Genomic DNA, 16746 nt, shown 5'->3' with positions numbered 1-16746 from the left:
GTGGGGTGTCTCAGTCAACAGCCTAGATGGATAGAGGAACAATTATTTTTCCTGTCTCACAATATATAAGATATATACATGGTGTTATACAACATACACCAAAATGTTCACATCCAATCTATATGCGGTGTTTTTGCCTTAAAATGTTAAATGTGTTATTTTAAAAGTAATATACATTCATTGTGAAATGATAGGAATACATGGAAAAAAACACAATATTCCAGACTGTCTGGTCTGTGCAGATTTTTTTTTGAAGCCCCAGGAGGTTTGATCCTAGCCCTCATCCCTGTGCTGAATTTAGGGTCTCCTCAATGTCATCACTTATGGGGAATTAGATATTAATCTTGAGGATCTTACTTTTGTAATTAATAATACCAGGAATAAAGGAAATCCAAGATTTAAAAAAATTCCTGGAGAAAATATAAAAAGCAAATGGAAGATACAACTATGGAATGGGAGAGGAAGAACTTTCTGGTATTGGACTAGAATAAGAGATAGCCGCAAGCATTTATGATTTTTAAAAAATCTGTTTCATAGCTCTCTCCATTGAAAAGGCCCTAGAAACAATGATACCCCCATAGCAAGAAGCACACCGGAGCCCAAATCTTGGTTTCTGTCATTCTTCACTAAAGGTAACTAGGGCTCCTGGGGGAAGTGGCTGATCCCAAGGCTGAATGTACCTTGGTCGTCTGGTTGTGGCAGAATATAAGGAAGAGTTCAAAAACAGATGATGATGTGTCAAAAGGATGGCAGCCAGCTGGAAAGTGCTCTCAGCCAAATTTGGGACAATTTGAGCAGCAAAATGAATAATGTCAGCAATGGATTATAACACATGCAATAATAATTTTTTAAAGATTTTATTTATTTATTTTTAGAAAGAGAGGAAAGGAAGGAGAAAGAGGAAGAGAAACATCAATGTGTAGTTGCCTCCTGAGCGCCCCCAACTGGGTTACTGGCCCACAACCCAGGCCTGTGCCCTGACTGGGAATCGAACCGGTAACCCTTTGGTTCTCAGGCCCGAGCACAATCCATTCAGCTACATCAGCCAGGGTTGCAATAATAATTTTTTAAATCCCTGAATCCATACTAATACTCTTGCTACCATTAATAATAATAAAATTTCAAAAGTACGTAAATAAAACTATTTAAAAGGGGAAGTTAGGTATGAAATTCTCTTCCTTACAAAAGAATGTCAACAAATAAATGTTAAAAGAATGTCAGGATTAGTAAATGACCATTTTTTTAGCCACTGTAACAATGTTTCAGTCACAAATCAAAATTACATGCTAAAACCATTACTGGGAACAGAATAGTTTATTCATATGTTGTGAGTGGTCGCAAAAGATCCACTACAGGTAAGTTTTTAATTACAAAGGGGAAAAGTTATCTTTACAAATTATATAAATGACCAGTTATTTACATCACGAGTAAAAGGATGAAGTGATGCTAGTCCAGCGATTTTCAACCAGTATGCCATGGCACACTGGTGTGCCCTAAGAATTTTTAAAACCTGCAGTACCTGACTGTTTAGTCAGGGGCATTGACCTCTTTTCCCTTAAAATGACAACAGCCAACACAAAAATAGCCTTCTGGTGTGAATGAATCAAAATGACACCTATTTTTTTGTCAGATTGGCAAAAATGTACTCTTTGGTGTGCACAGAAGTTTAGTAATTAGTTTATGTGTGCGATGAGATGAAAAAGGTTGAAAATCACTGCCCTAGTCTGTTGACATAATGGCAATATGAGGGACACATCATCTATGCAAATTTTTCCTGCCAAAAATGTTTGACCTGAATCTAATAGGGTAATAATCAGGCAATTCAAAATTGATGGGCTTTCTTGGGGGGAGGGGAGTAGTGGCCTGGCTCTGTAAAAATATCAACATATTAGAATAAGACTAAGCCTAGCCCTGGCCAAGTAGCTCAGTTTGTTAGCGTGTCCTCCTGATCAGCCAAGGTTGCAGGTTTGATCCCTGGTCAGGCCACATACAAGAATCAATAAATGCATAAGTAAAATAACAACTAACTCTTCCCCACACACAACCCCCTTTTCCCACCCTCCCTCCCTTCCCCTCTCTCTCTAACATCAATTTTTTAAAAAGCCCTGACCAGGTAGCTCAGTTGGTTAGAGTAGCCTCCTGCTACACCAAGGTTGCAGGTTCCATCCCCAGTCAAGGCACATACAAGGAGCAACCAATGAATGCATGAATGAGTGGAACAACAGATCAATGTTTTCTTCTCTCTCAAATCAATACACAAAAAAATTTAAAGAGACTAAATATCTTCAAAAAACAAAAAAGACAAGACTAAATAAGGCTGGGAGTGACACTTGACTTTTTGATTGGATCCTAGACACACAAAGAAAAAACAATCTTTCAAAAGACGTTGTTGTGATAATACAAGAGAAGAAATTCAATTATGGACCGATATCTAGATAACAGTCTTATATCCATATTAAATTCCAACTAGGGTGAGAACTGTATGGTGATCATGTAAGAGAATGTTTGGTTCTTGGGAGAAACATGCTGAAATATTTAGGGATTAAGTGTTCATGATGTCTGCAACTAATTCAATATCAACAAACCAGTTGAAAAATAACCTGGTAAAATGCATCAGTAAACAAACAAACAGATAAATGCAACAACTGGTGAATAGAGGCTAACAGACTGTCCCTTGTATCATTCTTGCAACTTTTCTGAAGGCTTGACATTGGTGATTGAGGGGGTTGGAGCCGGGTATAAAGAGACTAAATGGTAATGGAAAAAATACAATAAAAAGAAAAGAAAGTGTCCGAAAAATTTTTAAGAGAGAGAGAGAAACAGAAATGGAAAACCCTCAAGCAATAGTCCCTCATTGCCCTTGCACATAAAATGACTTTCCTAACATACAATTAATGCCCAGTAGATCAAAAGACTATAATTTTTAAAAAATTTTCGTTGAATTTATTGTGATAACATTGGTTAATAAAATTATATGGGTTTCAAGTGTACAATTCTAGAATATATCATCTGTATATTGCATTGTGTGTTCACCACCGCAAAAACACTGTAATTCCGAGTCATCAAACATACCTAAGTCAAAGGCAGTATGTTTGTGTAGATACACAAATAATATACATATGAAATTAAAGGGACAAGTCAGAATATTTATAAAAGAAATGCCATTTCACTATCTATATATTCCTTAAAAGCATATTGTTTAATTTTAGCTGTATTAATTTTATAAAAAGTATTTTACCATATCTGATGTTTTAAAATAGTCATTAGCAAAATCAAATGTCACTGTCTATCAGAGCATAACTCGTTTAGACTGCCATATAACGTTCCATTATTGACTACAGCAAGAATTTATTCGTTCTTCTCTCTGTGTGCATTTGGTTGCTTGAAAGTGTTCCTATTAGTGTGCTGCTGTGAACATCACCTGAGCGTGAGCTTCTCTCAGTGACAAACCTCGGAATCACATAGGGTATGTGAATTTCAACCTTACCAGATAATTCCAAACTGTTTCCAAGGCACTTATACCAATTTACACACCCATCACCATGTACCAGAGACCCTTCTGATCCATATTCTCTCCAACACTTAAAGCTGCCAAACTTCTTCACTTCTGCCCAAAAAATAAGGGTAAAATTGTGTTTTCCATTGTAGTCACCATCTGCATGTTCCTGGTCACACACTGAACGGGTTAAATTTCTCTATTTCCTTATGTTACACACCGTCTGCTTTTTAAAAGACTTTACCATTCATTCAGTTATTTCTAACAGAAGCCAGCGAAAGGAACATAGCCAAAGAGGCCCTGGCTGGTGTGGCTCAGTGGATCTCAGCACCAGCCTGGGAGCCAAAAGGTCACTGGTTTCATTCCCTGTCAAGGCACATGCCTAGGTCGTGGGCTGGGTCCCAGGGGCATATAAGACACAACCAATCGATGTTTCTCTCCCTCTCTTTCTTTCTCCCTTCCCCTTGCTCTGAAAATAAATAAATAAAAATTTAAAAAATATTTTAGAAAAAAGAAAGGACTGTCTCAGTGCAGTTGGTCCTTCTGTAGAATGGATTATGGTTTTACTGTCATGCTATATATTACTTATTGGTATGCATTTCAAAATGAATTTTTAAAGTTCTGGAAGGTTAAGAAATCAATTTCCTATAAAGCAGTAGTGACAATATAACCTTTCGCTTCATTCAAATAGCTTTTGAATGAAGCAAAAGCTTTTATACAATCCAGGATTTGCACAAAACATGATTTCAGCTTTAAGTAGATTTCATCTTTTGTTCTCTATTCTTATCTGGGAAATGATGTAACAACTGCAAACATGATTCATGGTCACATGGATGCTAACTGACTCATTTTTATTATAAAGGAATGACATTCAAGTTTTAGATTTTTCACACAGAAATCAGGCAATTTGCAAATTCAGATTCCTTTGTTGTTATGAGGCAGCACATTGATGGTAAAATAATTCTTGTTTTGATTTTCTAATACATCTCTCGACAGAATTGCTTTGGAACATATCATCATAGTTTCAAGTCTGTAGCCCAGGACCATAAAGTTAAATTGGATTCTTTCTGTTATTCAAACATTAATGAGGTTTTAAAATCCACTGCTCTAAAATGAGGTCATGTAGCCTATGGCTCGGGTCTTGGCTGGAGGTAAACAGGGTGACAGACCGTCCTGGTTACCTGGGTCGGAGGAGGTGCCAAATGAAAACGTGGGAACTCCAGGCAAATCAGGTTGAGCTGCTTGCCCTGTTTGGAGGTTACCTTGGTCTGCTGGCGGCTGGGCTGAGGAGGTTGTTCAGGAAGGCTTCCTGGAGCAGGTTTTTTCCCTTCCCCCACAAATGAGCCTTTCACAGTTTTAGCAAACTGAGGAACAGAAAGAGATTTAACTGCTAATTGGGCAGTACTAACATGGAAACATTGGTAACCTGGAAAATCTACCAAATGCTTCCCTACCAACTTGAAAAATATCTGTGCTCAGTACCTGTATGTAAACCACATTAAAACTTTCCAAATCCCTTAGGGGTGATAATAATAACCGTCGATCCTGACTGTGAACGCCAGTTTCTAGCTAAAAGAAGGGTCTGTCAGACAAATGGCCCAAAGCATAATAGATCTTTCTAGAAGGCTGCTTGCTGAGTCCCAATCCTTTTGGCCCATGGACAGAAACTGAACCTCAGGAAAGTGTCCTTTGCTTCCACTGTTGTAGCTACTCAGCACAGCTGCAGAGCTGCCCTGAACTCACAGTAACCTCCCCTCTGCTGGTGGCGTAGCTGGGAAAAACAGTCAGTGCTCTCAGTAGCATCTCTACACATCACCCAGAATGCAGTTCCTCACTCTTTCCCTCACCCCACATCCAATCCATTGACAAATCATGCTTTCTCTATCCCCTAAAAACATTCAGAATCCAATCACTTACAGCCACCTGCCCTCCACCACCCTGACCTAAGCCACAATCACTGCTCCTCAACAGACCTGGTCTCCCCGCTTTGCCCTCGTCACCCTGCAAGCTACTCTCAGGAGGCAGCCACATACTGTGTGTGTGTGTGTGTGTGTGTGTGTGTGTAATTTTATATATATATATATATATATATATATATATATATATATATATAAAATTAATTCCACGCCTCCACTAAAACCTGCTGAGGGCTTCCCTTCCCACTCTGAGTAAGCAGCCAAGGCCTTATAGTGGCCTTGATCTCCAGGACCTGTCCCTGCCTTTCTGAACCTCGCCCCACACTCGTGCCTCTCCAGCCTCACTGGCTTCCAGCATTCAACACAAGGAAGCCCAGTCTCTGCACCTGCACTGCTCTCTGCTGGAGAGCTTGCCTAACACATGGAGAAAAAACAAATAACAAAGATGTCACAGAGCCCACTCACTCCTCGCTCCCTTCTGTGAGTCACCTCTCAGTGACCACCCTATTTCAAAGGCCCCTGCCTTGGCCCTGGTCAGGTAGCTCAGTTTGTTAGAACATTGTGCTGATACACCAAGGTTGTGGGCACATACAAGAACCAACCAATGAATGCATAAATGAGTGAACACCAAATCGATATTTCTCTCTTACTTTCCCTTCTCTCTCTACAAATCAATTTTTAAAGTGCCCCTGCCTTCACTCCCACTCCGTCTCCTCTTCCTTACTTTTCTTCATAGCACTCATACCCATCAGGCACATCTGTTTCCTCATTATCTGTTTATTGCAGGTCTGCACCCATGTAAGCTCCTTGAAGGCAGGCATTTCTGTCTGTTTTGCTTGAGCTTGGGCCCTCAGCACTTCACCCACACCTGGTCTACTAGGCACTGAACAGCTGTTTGCCACTGACTCAAGGGCTTATGGAAGTGACTAACATAACATCACAGGCCAGGGCAGGTACCAGCAGGCAGATGCAGCCGGCTGGCTTCCAATTAATTGTGTTTCTTGCCTTTTCTACCAAATTTCCTCAGCTATCAAGTCTCTACCCCTCCTTTTCTTAGTGTTCCCAAAATAGTTATTTTGTAAATGCCCCCAGAAAAATGTGGCACTTGCAGATGGCCGGTTGTTGTGGGGCCTCCATCTTTTGTCCTGATTCACTGCTTCCTCCCACAGTTGCCTGGCTCAGGAAGCCCCCACAGAGAGGTCATCCACCTCCAGTGGCCTGACCGCAGAAGCCTGAAGCAGGACTACCCACATCTTTTGGGAGATCTAACTCATACCTGAAACCCTAACTGCAAGGAAGTCTGGGAAATGCAGCTGACAGCTTCCCAGCAGCTGCAGTACAAGCTGTTGCCCTAGAATAGCATTTTCAAGATTGTTGCTTAGTCCCCATTAGTGGCCTAGAAGTCAGTTTATTGGAACCAGACCAGAATTTTTTAAGTGAAAGTGAGTTTATTAGTGAAGCAGTGAGACACAAAGTGGTCTACTCCAGACAGAGCAGCTCAGAAATTTTTCTAATGAAATGCAGAGTGTACCTTCTATTCTAAGGATAAGTACTGTTTCTTGAATATTTCTGTCCAGTACTCAACCCAGAACTATTAAGTCAGACTTTCTGGCACATCAGACTTTTTAAAAATCTCCCCAGTTAACTAGAAAGTGTGGTCAGGAATAAAAGCCACAGGTGTATGGTTTTGTTCTTCTGTTCTTGGAGAATGGGTGGTTCTATACCCTTTGTTCCAGGCCAGCATCTGGCCATCCTAAGAATCAAGTGGCTGTGGTGCTGACGGCCAAGCTTTCACTGGAGTCCATTTGCATCAAAATGCATCTTTCTCATGGCCAGGATCTTCCTTCTCTCTTCCTGCTCCAAAGCCCACACTTCCTTGGGGGCACCTCTCAAAACCCCTGCTCACCACCCACTGACTCATGAAACCTTGCTCTGCCTGTGCCTGGACTGGCCTACGTCCCCAGCGTCCTGACTTCAGCCACTGTGGGAAGGGCTTCCTCAATCTGATCGCTGGGGTTCACTACATCAAGCATATAGGCAAAGTACCAAAGCAATTCAGGCCTAAGAAAGAACATAGTTGTTTCCTCAAAGAGCCAGCACCTCTGCACCCTGCACATCAGGGGAGGAAAGCAAGGGACAGGTCCATACCTCTATAAAACCTGCTTGTTTTCCGTCTGGCCGGTGACACAGGGAGGAGGAAGTCTCTCCTTCTGACAAACTGATGGTTGACACCAGGCAGGGGAAGTGTGCTTGCCGAACTGTTCTATCGGATGCCTCCCAGAGCCACATCTGAAGGTGCTGCTTGTGAATGAGGCAGAACAGCAACAAAACCGTTTGTTCCTCAGACTTCCCCACCCGGGCTTCCAACTGGAACACCAGACATCCCCAAGGCCAGGTGCCCCTTGCTCAAGTCCTTGGACACATGAGAAGCAGCCAGGAGCCATAGGTGCTGTTTGGAGCCAATAAGAAGGGGGCCACTCTTCCCTCTTACTGTTGTCCCCTCCACTGGTCTAATCTCCATGAGCAAACAGTAAAACTATCCCTCTGCAGGTCATGAAATGATGAGCAATGTTTGTGTGTGTTTTTTTTATAGTTTTCTGCATTTTCTAAGTTGCTTACAATTGAACATATATGGAAAACATTAGGGCTTCTGATTTGTGAAAATGAATTAGATCTCTGCCCCTGACCCTCTGCAAACATGTATGACAGTCACTCTTTCTTGAGGTTTTGCATGGGAGGACCTGCTACTAATGACTACTTTAGACCCTGGGAAAAGTAGCAGAATTCTTAGCCCTGGAGCTACCTGAAGGAAATGCAGACCTGATTATGGCAGCCTAACATCAGAGACAGAGACTTCCAGGCTGGCTTAAATAGGACAGGAAGGTATCATGTGCATCCACAGAAAGTAGACCCCGATGCCAACTTCCTTTTGGCACAGATTTCAGTCCTGAAATCAGAGCTTCAGGAGCAGAGACCAGAGAAGGTAGGATCACGACTTCTTCATTTGCTACTTGCCTGAAACTTAGCCTCTCACCTGGAGATACTGGGAGAGAGCAGGCCAGCATCCCAGGACAAGGCACAGAGGGAATTCTTTCTTCCTCCTACAGCCAACTTAGCCCAGAAGCTTGGGGCACTCTGTGTTGCAACAAGCATTTGGGAAGCATAGATCTCTGAGTCACAGCTGGATGGAATCTCACTTCACCCCCTTCTTTTACAGACAGCTAAGGCCAAGTGTCCTGAGATGGCTTATTTGAGATCACCCTGCTAATTGTTGACATGGGTGGACCTGTCACTACCTAGACTCTGCGCCCCCAGGCTAGTGTCTTCTACACATTTCATTCCTAATGAGAGGCGTGTGCTGCCACACCTCACAGGCTTCACCCAGCGTCCTGCGTCACCACTCTTACTGCCTGTGGGTATCTGCCAGGGCCGCTCTCAGAACTGTCCTGGCAAAGGAATAATAATACTTAGAGACCAACCGACCTGTAAACATGGCCACATTCCTACAGAATGAGTGAGTGGTGTCACATGTAGTCATCTGGGAGCCACCACATTGGGGGACTGGCTGAAGTTATAGAAGACCTGGACTCTTCCATTACATCAAACCACAACTCCTACAGAACAATAGGTAGGGTGAGGGCTGGGGGCAGTTCTCCCTTCCCCTCTCCTCTCTGCCCTCCTCCGCCCCATTGCCTCTGCACCCTCCAACGGCCCTTTTGTGACCCTCTTTGTCCCTTGTTCATTTTACCCAGCTTTCACCAAAAATACAACAATTGGGAAGGACAGAAAAAGTGGCCATCCTTATACCCCAAGGTGCTATTTCCCATACCTCCTGGGGATCAGACCAGGTGCTGGGACCGAGGTGAAGGCCCAGACCCCACCCTCAGGAAGGTCCCAGTGGCCTGTGAAGTTAGAGGAGAGACTCACAATTCACTGCAGAGGCAATAAGAATGTGATGGATGCTTGAACACTTCAAAGATCTACTGGTACTTTTAGCTCTTGCCTGCGTGAGATCCCCCCATATCTGCACTAACCAATAGGCAGACTATACCTTATGCTCACAGCACCTGTTGATATTGTTAATGTTGTTCAGAACTTGATAGTTCCCCCAAAAGTAGCAAAATGGTGACCAAAGTAAAATCAGAAATGTGTCCACCTTGCTTTCATTTAAGGCTTGCTACTGTATTTTAAATTCACATGTGGAGAGAGGACCATAATCTTTCCATGATTATGATTTCTGATTATCTTAATTTGGCTCTGCAACTACCCATTCCAGAGGAAACTGGAGTTTTTGAGAAATCAACCAAGCACAAGTATTTATGAAGCACTTGCAACCACCTGGCCCTAGAGAAGTATGATATACAGACCCTCCCCCAAATATCTGACACATGAACATCCAGGCAGCATTTTTGAGGACAGGTTTAAATCTCTGGTTATGGGACAGGACACACCTGCAGAAGTCCCATCTGCACAGAGTACATGGAAAAGGGGGCAGAGGAGACTTGAACTCGAGCAGAGAGGGCCATGAGGAACGAGAGACACAGGCACGTGTATATGTGCATGGGCACATGCACACGCACGTGTAAATGCAGCACAAAGGATGATTGGCGTTTGGGAGGATGCAGCTGGGTCCGAGAAAAGGAGAGGATGTTAGAGGGGAGCAACAGGTTACAAAAGCACAGGGTGGCCGGAGGCTGGCCACCATTGGATGCTAAGGAATACACATCACCACAGCAGAGAATGTACTTTAAGGAGCAATAGGAAAAGTTAGAAGGGTGCAGCTCAATGATAAAAGGCCTGCGAAGACACTGTCAGCTGACAGTTCACAAGATAAACCGCAGAGGAGAAACCTGGAGATGGAAGGCCCTGATCAGACACCGAGCCCAAGCTGATGTCCCTTGGGGAGACATCCTTGGGGAGCATGCTGCAGTTGTGTCAGGGGCAGAGCTCTGAAAAGGCCTGGGAGACCTGTTCTCACCCAGAAAGCTGGTGGGCCCCAGGGGAGGAGAGAGCACCCCAGGACATAGCCTGCCCAGAGCAGAGAGTGGTGCCCTGCACAGCATAAGCACTAAGGAAAGGAAGGAAAGAACTGAGGACCAGTCCAGGTTCTCCCGGACAGTGTCTTTGCACTCCCACTGGAGAGAGAAAAGACCGGCACTGCTTTAGGGCCAAAAATGCTGATCCATCTGTGACTGAGTTCCTCTTGCAAGAAGCTGATCTGCAGAAATTCCAAAGGTTTCCCTTCCTCCGCGATGGCACAACTTGTTTTTCCCTATGTTCTCTGGGCAACCCTGGAACCTTGTGACCAGCAGGGGGCTTATCAGCTCACGGTTCAGCTGTGGTCTGACACCTGGCAGTCCTATCACCTCCACAACACCCAGCAGAAGCTATGCACTCAGCAGTGAGTGCAGTGTCCTGAATCACCTCAAGAGAGGCAGAGGCCATGAGCAAGCCCATCTCAGTCTGTCTGCATACATCTCTCAAAGGTTCAGATGAGTCCAGCATCTAAGTCTGTCTCTCTGCTTGATTTTAATGTGAAAGAAGTTGCTGGTTCATAATGAGACATCATATTATATGGTTTCTGCCTAATATACAGCATATCATATCATATCGTATTATATCATACCATATCATACCATACATCATAGCCTAGCATGTGGTCTGTGCTGGAACGGCAGAATACAGACATCAAAATCCCAGCTCCGTTTAGCACTGAGTTTGATGAGGGAGCTTAGACAACTTATGCAACTTTTCTAAACCTTGCTCCGTTTACTTTTACAATGGAAGCAATGACACCGGGCACCCCAGAGGGTAGTTGTGAGAATAAATGAACACATATGTGGCACTTAGCACAGCACCAAGGACTTGGAAGGTGCTCAGTGTTAGTTTGGTATCTATTGTTATTTATTATTAGAACCTCAACCCGCTAGTCCCCGTCCCTACTGAAGGTGGGGATGTGCAAGATTACTTGGGGCACAACTGTCTGAAGACATGCTTATAGGTTTCCCGACCTGAAAGAAACATTAGGAATTTAGTCAAGACCCCAGTCTGAGCAGAGCCACACCTAAATCACCTGAAAAAATCACCGTTTATCCTATTTTTAAAGAACTGCATCAGCCTCCCTTCATAGCTAGGCTCTAGCTTTAACCACCCCGTTCACGACCTCCCTCCCAGAGTCTCATTTTTTCCTGCTCCTTCTGTTCTCACAAATTTCCTTCATGCTTCATGCAGGGACGTTTCCTTATCCTTACTCAAACCAATTTGAAAGCTTACTTCTTCCAGAACCTTGGCCGAGGACCCAACTCTGTTCCTCAACTATAGCCACCCACACCCTGGAGCTGGCCAAGAAGAGACATGACAGTGAATGCTGTGCTTACATTTCATTCCCACCTGCCAGCTGCTGCCCTGGCCAATCTCAGCCATTCCATTCACGCTACACAGTTTCTTCCTGACGTTATCATAGCATTGTGGACCACGCTGAAGAGGCAGGAAGGTCTAACTGTGGGGAGGGAATTGCCAAGTCTGTCTTATTAACCCAGAGCCTCATGCGTGCCTGGTGCATAGCAAGCCACTCAATATAGAGAATGAACAAAAGAATGAAGGAATGAACTGCTCCCAAAGTCTTACTTGTCAAGACACAGAAACACAGCATGAGAAGGGAATTGACAGTTAATTAACCTTCTACAGGTTAGCTAGAAGAATGTTCTTCATATGGCTTCTCTTTGTCTTAGGGAGGAACAGCAAAGTCTTTTCATTTCCTATTTTTTTAAACATTTTATTATGTATTTTTTAGAGAGGGGGGAAGGGAGGGAGAAAGAGAGGGAGAAAAAACATTAATGTGTGGTTGCCTTTCACACGCCCCCTACCTGGGACCTGGCCTGCAACCCAGGCATGTGCCCTGACTAGGGAATCGAACCTGTGACCCTTTGGTTCACAGGCTGGCACTCAATCCACCGAGCCACACCAGCCAGGGCTCATTTCCTATTTTTTAAATTACTTTTTAAAATAGTTAATGCATTCATATAGTTCAAAATTCAAAAAAAAAAACAACCATAATTTTCAACCCTTGTTAGTCATTTAACCACCTGGTGCTCAGTTTCTTCATTGGTAAAATAGGCACTGGGATGGGGCCTCCTTTGTGGGGAAGGGTGAGACAGTGGACAGAAAATCGAGCCTGTGAGCAAAGTGAGATCTGCCTGGAGGCGGAGGGTGGAGCCTGCAATCTCCACCATATGACGGTTGCAGGAAAGCAGAGGCTGCAGCCTCGAAGGCAGACCTTCCACCTTCCGGTAGCTCCAGGTGGTGTCTCATCCCAACATTGCACAGACCCTGTTTCCCTGTAATTTCCACTTGTGCTTGCTTCTAAATAGGAGATCACAACTCAGTGAAGTGGGAAGTTCTGTCTTAAACTCGAAGTCCTCCAGAGTCCCCACCCTAGTGTACACCAGAGCTTCCAGGAATCCCAACCACTGTTTCTCACACCCTGGGAGGTTCACAGATCAACATCCACAGAATGAAGAGACAGTATTTTCTTCTTCATGAAGCAAAGTTCTCTCTTCAGATTAAAAAAAAATCCAAAAAGTTTAACATGGTTGCCAATGTGTAAATGTTTTGTCCTGAGCAACGTGATAATACACTAAAATATGCTGTCATAAAGTGAAATCTTCATATATAAAAATTAATAAGGCCCTGGCTGGTGTGGCTCAGCGGGCTGAGTGCAGACTTGTGAACTGAAGGGTCACTGGTTCGATTCCCAGTCAAGGCACATGCCTGGGTTGCCAGGCAGGTCCCCAGTAGGGGGCGCGTGAGAAGCAACCACACACTGGTATTTCTCTTTCTCTTTCCCTCGCCCCCCCTCTAAAAATGAATAAAATATTTTTAAAAATCATTCAGCTGCTCAGTTGTTTGATCCTTGCTGCATAAGGGTTCCCAGAGTGCTATGACAAGTAAGCAGACATTTTTGCCTTTTAGGAGTTTGCCACCAAAGACTGCAAGGACACAGTCAGTGGTCAGGGGAAGTGACCGACTTGGTGGAGAAATGACCACCCATATTGCAATTAAATGAGGTCAGGGGAGGACTCAGAGAGAACCTCTGAGAGAAGGTGGCCACGTTATACATGGAATAATGGAGGCATTGAGGACAGTAACCAGGGGACTAAACGTCATTAGCTGACCTAAGAGAACTCATCGTTCCTTTGCTTAGCGGTTTCCTTTCTTCTTACCACCCCCAACAGGACAGGGAGTGCCAACAATCCCCCTTCATAATCTGGAGCTCATAATGGCACCTTAGCAACCTCTGTTTAAGGGACAAAGGCCAATATGGTGTCACAGCAACTGTAGCATTAACCGAACAATCTGAATTATGAGAGAGGTCGAGAGAGGTCAAGAAAGGTGGAGTGGGACAGGGAGGAAGCTCACAGCGTGGTCCCAGGTACCAGGTCTCAGGTACCTCAGGGTCAACGCTTCCTCTCAGTTCTCACTCTCAGTTGTACCCAGGTGGGGGCGGGGAAGCCTTAGGTCTTGAGTGAGGATACATCGCCAGAGCCAAAGCCTCTCTCAACACAAATAGAAAAGGCAGAGGAATCAGATAGTTCTGACTGGAAAGTAAATTTGAGTCTCCCTCCCTATCCTAGGCTCCCACCTGAGTGGGCCCTAGGGTCTCAGGCCATCTCTACAGTGCCTTGGAGGCGGCAGGGACTGCGTCACTCTGCCCATAAAATGAGGCCAAATACATCGGTGACCCCCTTCAGGCAGGGAACGCAAGAGCATCTGAGACTTCCTGGCAGACCTTGCACACACTCACTTACCACCCCATGCAGAAGAGAAAGTGAGATGCCTAAATTCGAGGAGGCATCATCGCCTAGGGAGGGCATGCAGGTGGGCCGGCTTGGGGTTCCATGCGGGTTGCCCAGCACACGGAGGAAGATCTTGTCAGAGGGCACCTTCCTAGTCCAGGCCGATCTAAGCTCGCTAAGCGATGGCTTTTACATGCACCGTCTCACCAGTCCCCACACAGCCGTCTCTATTCAAGCGCCCATTTTGCCAGTGAAGAAACTGAGGCTCCGGGTGATTAAATGACTTCCCACGAATAGAAGGCGGGAAAGGAAGGAGGCGGAACTCACACTCTAAACTGCCATTTCACAAGCCTTGTCCCCAGCCCACCCCTGACCCCCAGGCCCCCTCATCAATTCAGACCGCAATCTGCGAGCGCAGCCGGGATCCGGCACTGCAAAGATCCTGCCCCTGTCAAACTCCTTGATTGTCCGTCCCGAGAACCCTAGTCCACCTGCATCTTAAAACTTGAACGGGGAGCGATCGTGAGGACGGTGGGCGGGGGGTGCGGGGTGGTCGCTCAGAGTGCCCACACTCTCGCCCAGCGCTCTGCGCACAGGCTGCGGCGCACGCACGGCCCGCGAGTGGCCTGAGGGGCGCGCTGGCGCGGAGCGGCGATGCGGTGCGGGAGCCTGGAACGCGGGGTCGGGACAGGGTAGTCAGGGGCACCGAGCGGCAGCGTGGCCCGGAGAAGACAACGCGGCGCTGGGTCTCGGCACTGCCCGCAGCCCAGGGCACGGGCTCCGCACCTGGCCCGCGCACGTCTCGGGGCCCCACACGGAGCTCGTCGCGGTGGGCACCCCGCCTACCTTTGCTGAAGGGCATCTCGGAGGAGTGCTCCCCGCAGGGCTGGATCAGGACTCTAAAGCCAGGTGACGTCCAAGTGCGAGCCCCTGGACTTAGGGGTGCCGCTAGGCGCCAGGCGCAAGGCGAGGGAGGGGGAAAGGGACATATTTGGGCAAAGCCCGAGCGCGTCACCCTCAGAGGAGGAACCCGGCGTGGCGGGAAGCACGGCGGCGGGGCGGGCCCTCGCCGAAGCAGCTTAACCCCTGCGCTCCCCACCAGGCCCCGCCCGCAGCAACCCGCCCCAGCACCCCGGAGCTGCGAGCTGCTTCTCCTGATGCCACTGAACGGAAAGCAAGCTCACCCTGTTCAGGGGGAAAATCAACGCACTGGTCAACTCCTTCGGGCTTTTCAGGGACATCACCCCTGGAAAGATTTGGGGAACTTTATTCCATTTTTATCTTTAGGTCCTCAGGAGCATGGGACAGGCACAGGGGACTGCCCAAATGGTGGATGGCTTAAACTGAAATTACATCAGGGCTGAAGGGAGTCACCCCCGAAAGTATTCAAAATCCTTCCTACTCCCTCTTCTCCTGCCCGGCTTTCTTTCTCTCCCCAGCACTCATCGCCTCTGACAAAATTTTTATTTTTCTCTTTTGTTCACTGCTGTTTCTCAAGAACTTTGAGCATTACCTCACACACAGGTCAACAGATATATTAATAATAATAATAGGACTTAAGGAACTTTAACCTAGAAAAATAAGGGATGGAGATCATCCTTCATATTTCTACTTATTTTGCCTCTGTAAAGGCTAGTACCTGAGAATATACTTTATTATTTGGTGGGCTCAAATGTCTCAAATTCAGGTCACCTTTCCAGTCAGGTAAGTGTTAATTAATCCCTATGAAAAGTGCTGCTTTATATTGCAATTTAAAGAAGAAGCAGTTTTCTGCTCTATATTTAAGGCACCCATGGCTTTCTCTCAGTGTAGTGAAAAAACCGTCCAAGTGAGTTGAAAAGTCAGAGCTAGTGGGCTTTAAAAAAATCATTTTTTAATCAGAATCAGTTTCTTAGCCTGCTAACTTTTATGGGTAATAGTTCAAACTCCTTCCTCACTTTTGAAGGGAAAAGATGCCTGGGGAGAAGGAAGTAATTGTTACTACTTCTTGTTGGACAGTATATTGTCCTTGGCTTGGGGAATCAGCCCTAGCAGAGCCTTCTGGAAAGATGCTGTTGCCTGGGCCTGGCTGGAGATCAAAATGGTGAGCCATCAGGCTTCAGCTCCTCTGCCAGGGCCCTGGTGAGTGTGGGTGTCAGTCTTCGTGACAGAGGCAGGAAGTCAAGAATGTCGGAGGAGTCCCAGATTTCATTGCAGTGAGAGATGGCCCCCTCCCTCTGCCCTTTTCCCTGCCATAATCATAGCACCAGGTGGACATGTACTTTGCTCCTTGGACTTAGTTGCCATGGAAGGCAGATTTTATCTAAGGCCAGAGAAAGTGCTCAAGGCTGCACATCTCAGACTCGCCAGCTGCAAGTCATAGTGAAGCCAGAGGACCTGCCCTTTGAGGTGGGCCTTGCTTTCTTCTAGTTGACACCTTTACTGCTCTGTGGACTCACCTAGCTGATTGTGATATAGTGTGTGATCTTTGCTGCTAACCCTTAAATCTCTGAAGCAAAGAGAGCTTTTTGTATGCTGAGATGACTGGTGGCTAGGGGAG

The 16746-nt window shown here is 45.7% G+C and overlaps 1 protein-coding gene across 2 annotated transcripts in view; it reads right to left on the bottom strand.

Moving 5' to 3' along the window:
• PFKFB3 (6-phosphofructo-2-kinase/fructose-2,6-biphosphatase 3) overlaps positions 1-15217 on the bottom strand; it is a 72862-nt gene extending 57645 nt beyond the window's left edge. The window contains exon 1 of one of the 2 annotated variants that reach the window (XM_028506418.2): positions 15054-15217. In XM_028506418.2, coding sequence (XP_028362219.1) covers positions 15054-15069 — 16 coding nt within the window. In that variant the 5' untranslated portion in view covers positions 15070-15217. The remainder of the gene's footprint in view (positions 1-15053) is intronic. The other variant, XM_028506417.2, reaches the window with a different exon arrangement.
• Positions 15218-16746: the final 1529 nt, after the last annotated feature.

The sequence above is a fragment of the Phyllostomus discolor genome, chromosome 1 (assembly GCF_004126475.2).
Source record: "Phyllostomus discolor isolate MPI-MPIP mPhyDis1 chromosome 1, mPhyDis1.pri.v3, whole genome shotgun sequence".
NCBI lineage: Eukaryota > Metazoa > Chordata > Mammalia > Chiroptera > Phyllostomidae > Phyllostomus > Phyllostomus discolor.
This window is presented reverse-complemented; position numbering and strand designations above follow the sequence as displayed.